At 38.9% G+C, this 6,039-nt stretch overlaps 1 protein-coding gene across 17 annotated transcripts in view; it reads left to right on the plus strand.

Annotated features, from left to right (window-relative positions):
• CADPS2 (calcium dependent secretion activator 2) overlaps nt 1-6,039 on the plus strand; it is a 555,001-nt gene that overhangs the window by 509,764 nt on the left and 39,198 nt on the right. For all 17 annotated transcript variants that reach the window (XM_040472104.1, XM_040472105.1, XM_040472110.1 and 14 more), the window contains 2 exons: nt 4,147-4,230; nt 4,329-4,361. In XM_040472104.1, the coding sequence (XP_040328038.1) occupies nt 4,147-4,230; nt 4,329-4,361 (117 nt within the window). The remainder of the gene's footprint in view (nt 1-4,146; nt 4,231-4,328; nt 4,362-6,039) is intronic.

Genomic DNA, 6,039 nt, shown 5'->3' on the forward strand with positions numbered 1-6,039 from the left:
CAAGGGTAAAGGAGAGAAGTGTGTGCTGAATGCGCTATTTTGGAAATTGTCTTAGATGTTTTGTGGAATGAGGTATGTTACAAATAAATATTTGCCGTCAAATACTAGATCTCCTTGCTCAGGGATATCATGCTGTATCTTTCTATGTCATCCCGATTTTAGTATACATGCTGCCAAAGCAATCACTCGAATACTGTCCATCCTTGACACAGATGGGGAAAATCTGGAAAGACCCTTTGGAAGTCCACTGGAACAAATGTTCAGAGAAATGGATTCACAGTTGGAGAAAAGTGACTGAGGGAGGAACCATTGCATTGTATCATAACATTAACATTCTGATTCGGGGAAGAAACCAGTCCGTGGTATTCTGGTTCCCTGGGGATGTTTAACAAGACTAGCTAGTCCTGATCTTACCAAATAAACATAAAACATCTGCTAATAGATATCTCCAGCACCACTAACCCTCGCCCCCGTCCCCACCACCAAAAGAAAAGGAAAGAACTTAGTTTTTCACAATGAGTCTTACTTGGATGAATCTCTTCTCTGTGGAAGATGTTACAATTTGCAGGGCAGATGATGTGAATATCCCTTATTTATTTCACGAAATATAGCTGAAAAAACAAGAACTGTGTTTTGAACCCACCAATCTATAGCTGGAATCTTCCCAATAACTTTTTAGAATTTGTGGTCTACTTTCCATGCACATGGGAAAATGAATCTTATACCCTGTTAAAATTCAACAGGAAATTGAAACCAACATGCCTTGTGGCACACTTCATGTTTCATTCTACTAGTTATTTCAAAGTGCTTTTCATCTTTAATTTCCTTGAGACTGTGCTAGTGAGGCAAAGTTGGTAATTACCCAGACAGACTTTAGGTGTTAAATATTATTCAAACAAACCCAGTAAATGGCATCTACAATAAAGAGCAGGGAAACAAAGAGATTACAGTGTTTCATTCCAACCCGACACCCTCAGGAGAACAGAGAGCACAAGGCAAACCCCTAAGTGTTTATATACTCCCTGAGCTGTACTGAGAAAGTTCACAGGAAGCGGTTAAAGACACAGCAACTAAACCCAGCATTTAACTGGATTTCTTTGGAATCTTGCTGTTTTGTGCAATTAACAGCCAGACGGAAAATATATCATTATTAGTCAATCCTGATTTTAATAGAGTTTGATTTCTAAGGCAGCTCTTCTACCACATATGTCTCGTAGAAATCTCACAAAGACAGCCTTCCTGTAGGAACTGTATGGCTGGGCTGGTTGATCCCAGTGGTGCAGATGCTGTTCACTGCCATGTAAGCACATAAAAGTCCCCACTGTATTATGCCTCCCCAAGGACTATTTGGGGTAGAGAGGAACTCAAGGAGACACTGTCCGCTATTGTTAAAATGGAGGCAAAGAATGTTGTGAAATGCATGCAACAGCCAACTGGTCCTTACGTAGAATTTACACGGTTACAACCCAGGCTCGGTTCTCACCAGAGATGGTGAGGCACACAGGCTGCCAGATGCTGCAGTGGGGAACCTTTTGCCCTAAAACCATCCACCAGTAGGCTTCCCTGAGTGTCATTTTATCTGACCCTCCATTTCTGCCCTCCTGAGATCAGCTCCTGTGCCACCTTGTAAATGAAGCTTACCTAACGTCCTCCAGTTAAAAGCCATGCTTTCCCTCCTCCTGTTTCAGTTACACTGTTTGCCCATCTTTGATGGACCTTAAAACTTTCTGCCTGTCTCTTCCACTAGTTTGTGTGTTCTTGAAAGGAAAGGTCTGAGACTCCTATTGTCTGCATTTTGCACATTAGGTACTCAATAATAACAGAATGACATTTATTGAATACTTATATGCTGAGCACATTACTTATTTAATACTTACAACTGTCTACTGGTAATGAACATGGGCTTTGGAGCCAGACCACCTATGTTCAAAGCCTCCTTCCTCTGCTGTCAGCCAAACGACCTTAAAGCAGATGGGATTTTAATGCAGGTCGTCTGATTTACAGCTTCAAATCTGTTCTGCCTCAGTAGGTATCTTTAAATTGAATTAGACCCATTCACTGGTAACCAAACTCATTATTACTCCTTATCCCCAAACAATCCTAAGGCTACGCCCATTACCCTGTGACTTATACATTTCTAGACCTATATAATGGATAGTTTGTTCTTTGCATTTCTTTAGTATTTTGCTGTTTTTACAGTTCCTGCACATAAAATATCTCAAATGATCTTCACTGATCCTTCTAAGATGGACATGATGGCTGCCGTTTTCTTTCCCTCTCTGACTGATGAGTCTAAAGCTAGAGAAGCTCATGGCTTGACTATTGTCGTGTAGCCAGAGATTGGCATGGCTACAACTTGAACTAAGATCTTCTAAATCCATCCACAGGCGTCTTGCCTCTACCTTGCCTTGTCCCTCAGCACCACCCATGTGTGTCCACGTATACCCACTCGAGGGTACCAAGAACCAGGTGCCATGCTAGAGCCTTCACTGGCTCAGGTTGTCCGGTAACCATAGCAATTGTCGCTCTGCTCTCCTCATGGCAAATGAGATCACCTGGCACACACTGGCTCTCTCAAGATTGGAGTTAGAAGAGATGAAGCATTTTCCACAGAGGGCCATTAAGTTTGGAATTCCCTTCCCCTGGTTTGACATAACCCTGGAGTATTGGTCTTCTGGGTCTTTGCAAACCACATCAAGTTGAGTTAGCCAACTGTGACTGGTAAGAAATCCTAATGGGCAGGAAGAAAGTGCTAAATTGACTTTTAGTAGTTGTGAGCAATTTGTAATTTTGTGTTTTTTGCTGTCTGTATCCCTTAGGATAACTAACGAACCATACATAATTTTCATTCTTTAAAAATAAAATTTTAGTCAGCAGTTTGCATGATTTTGTTTCTGTGTTCTTACATCATGTCGCACATGATGTGATGGGGAAACCTATAGGGAAGTTTTTGTTTCTTTTGCATAAACTATTTTGCAGTAATTGACCAGCCATAGAGAAAAGATTATCTCCTGTGCACTCTCAGTGAGTTCTCTGGTCACCAGAGACCAATAAGCTGTGTCCCTAGAACTATTATCACTTTGTTGAAGAAGCTGCTATGTGAACAAAAACCAGCCTTCGTTAATTTCCCTTTTCGTATTTAAAAAACCTTGTCAGTATTTTCCCTTTGGGAGTTTATAATTTGTCAATAGTGCATATTATTTTAGTTCTAAAGAGGAAAGTTGCAGGGCAGTATATTCTTAACTAATTTCTTTATCATCTTGCCAGAGTTTAATGTTGCCACTCGCTGAAATGTAATTTCCTACATTTTTAATCATATTATGGTATATACGTCTTTTCACTTCATAGAAATATAAAATTTTAGAAATGTACAACACTTGTCAGGCAAATTTAATTTCACACACACACACACACACACACACACACACACACACACTTTAACTGATGGGGGAACTGATTGATGCAGTAGTTGGCCTGAGCCCACAGAGTAGTCAGTATAGGAATCAGGCTATATAAGCTCAGTCTAGTACTCTTTACCTTGCTGCCTGCAGTGTGTTTATCTGTTCTAGCTCTCCAACGGCTTTGTAAGCTTCTGAAAGCAGGTTTGATCCTTGTATGTCCCAATTAGAACTGCTTGGTTAATGCCTGTTAACTGATCAGACTTGATTGCTGTGTTACAAGAGCCTCAGAGGTTACAAATGTCTTTCGTTATCTGGTCTTTATTCATCCTCTTCTATAGATAGAAAAAGTTGGGGAATGGTCAAGTGATTTACAATAGAAAAGAATTTGATTAAACTTCACCATCATTGCTTCTACACATCTATATTGAAGTTGAAAGTTGTTTTAAGGAACAGTCTAAGGAATTTCAAGTTATTTATTAATGGTTTAAGTTATCTCACATGTATAGTGACCAGACTGCTATTACATGTTATTCTTTGTTGTTAAAAAACAAAAACAAACCTTGTGTATTATTTCCAGCAATGGAAAAGGACCTTTGAGCCCATCTTCAAAATGAAAGAGTAAATGTAACAAGTCAACACCACCGCTTCGATGTGCATTTTTGTGCCGTGGGAGAAGTTGGTCTTGGGATTGTTTGCCCTGTTATTATTTTGAAATATTCTAGATACTCACTGTAAACAATTACAGTTTGTTTCAGTGTTGGAAGGGGTGTTGTCTAAGCTGTCAAGATATGATGAAGGCACTTTCTTTTCATCCATCCTGTCATTCACTGTAAGTATTTGAGTTCTCTTCTGTCTTTTGACTGTTGTCACAGTACTTATCTAACAGTTCAGAAAATAATTCTTATAATTATCTCTTTTCCACTTAAGGTGAAAGCAGCTGCAAAATATGTTGATGTTCCAGTAAGTATTTTTCCATTTGTTTTTAAAAAAATAAATATATATATATACATACATATATATGTATATATATGTATATATATGTGTGTATATATACACACATATGTATATATATGTATATATGTGTGTATATATACACACATATGTATATATATGTGTGTGCATATATATATATATATATATATATATGTATATGGCACCTGGATGGCTCAGTCAGTTAAGCATCAGACTCTTGGTTTCAGCTCAGGTCATGACCTCATGGTTTCATGGCTCAGATTATGACCTCATGGTCTCGTGAGTTCAGGCCCCAGGTCGGGCTCCATGCTGACAGTAGAGAGCCTGCTTGGGATTCTGTCTCCCTCTCTCTGCCCCTCCCCAACTCACACTGTCTCTGTCTCTCTCAGAAAACTGTGTATATGTGTGTTACATGTATTACATGTGTGTATACATATATACACACACATATATAATTTTTTTAAATAATTTTGGTTTCCCACAGGTTTATTTCAAATCTTCAAAACAGTAAGTGCCAATTCCTAAGGGAGCAGTTTATTTTCCTTAAGCAAGTGCTAGCCCTCATGGCAAGGCTTGACATGGTTATTTCAGTGTATATTGTCCATTTTAACTTGGGAACTCTTTTGGAGGTCAAGTCATTGTGAGAACATGTCAGTTGCAGAGGGTAGTTACATACTCTAGGATGGGATAGAAAGTGCCTCATTCTTGGGGCGCCTGGGTGGCGCAGTCGGTTAAGCGTCCGACTTCAGCCAGGTCACGATCTCGCGGTCCGTGAGTTCGAGCCCCGCGTCGGGCTCTGGGCTGATGGCTCAGAGTCTGGAGCCTGTTTCCAATTCTGTGTCTCCCTCTCTCTCTGCCCCTCCCCCGTTCATGCTCTGTCTCTCTCTGTCCCAAAAATAAATAAACGTTGAAAAAAAAAAAAAAAGAAGAAAAGAAAGTGCCTCATTCTTTTTGTAGAAAAATGCTCACTCTCTCTTCCCTTTATGTAAAAACTGTAATAGGTTTCTTATAGGAATCAAAGTAACAATAATGATGGACCAGTTAAAGAACTAGTTTTCTAAACACAAAAGTATTATAAATCAGTTTTCACTTATTTTAACATTTGGTTTTTCACAAAATTCTTGGGAAATAATTTGTAACGTATAAATCTGTTCAAAGATTAAGATACCATGAGCTACAATTAGAAAATTGACATGATAGGGGTGCCTGGTGACTCAGTCAGTAAAGAGTCTGATTCTTGACCTCATCTCAGGGTCTTGATCTCAGGATTGTGAGTTTAAACCTCATTTTGGGCTCCATGCTGGGTGTGATGCCTACATTAAAAAAAAAATTCACATGATAAATATAATCAAATTAGTGCAGCATTTTTAAGTTGATAATCCTGACAAATTAGTTTTTGCCTTCATCCTACTATCACGTATATGATCAAGGCCTAATATGTTCTGTTTGATATATATATTGGCATATGTATCACTTTTCAAAGAATTTGAACACAACGGAAATAAAGTTTACAAATTAAAACTAAATGGAAACGGAATAGAAGTCATCTTTGCTTAAGATTGTGCTTGGGGTTGTTTCCGATTCTGTGTCTCCCTCTCTCTCTGCCCCTCCCCCGTTCATGCTCTGTCTCTCTCTGTCCCAAAAATAAATAAACGTTGAAAAAAAA

This window comes from Herpailurus yagouaroundi, unplaced genomic scaffold, assembly GCF_014898765.1.
Source record: "Herpailurus yagouaroundi ecotype Mexico unplaced genomic scaffold, PumYag 100, whole genome shotgun sequence".
In the NCBI taxonomy this organism is placed as follows: domain Eukaryota; kingdom Metazoa; phylum Chordata; class Mammalia; order Carnivora; family Felidae; genus Herpailurus; species Herpailurus yagouaroundi.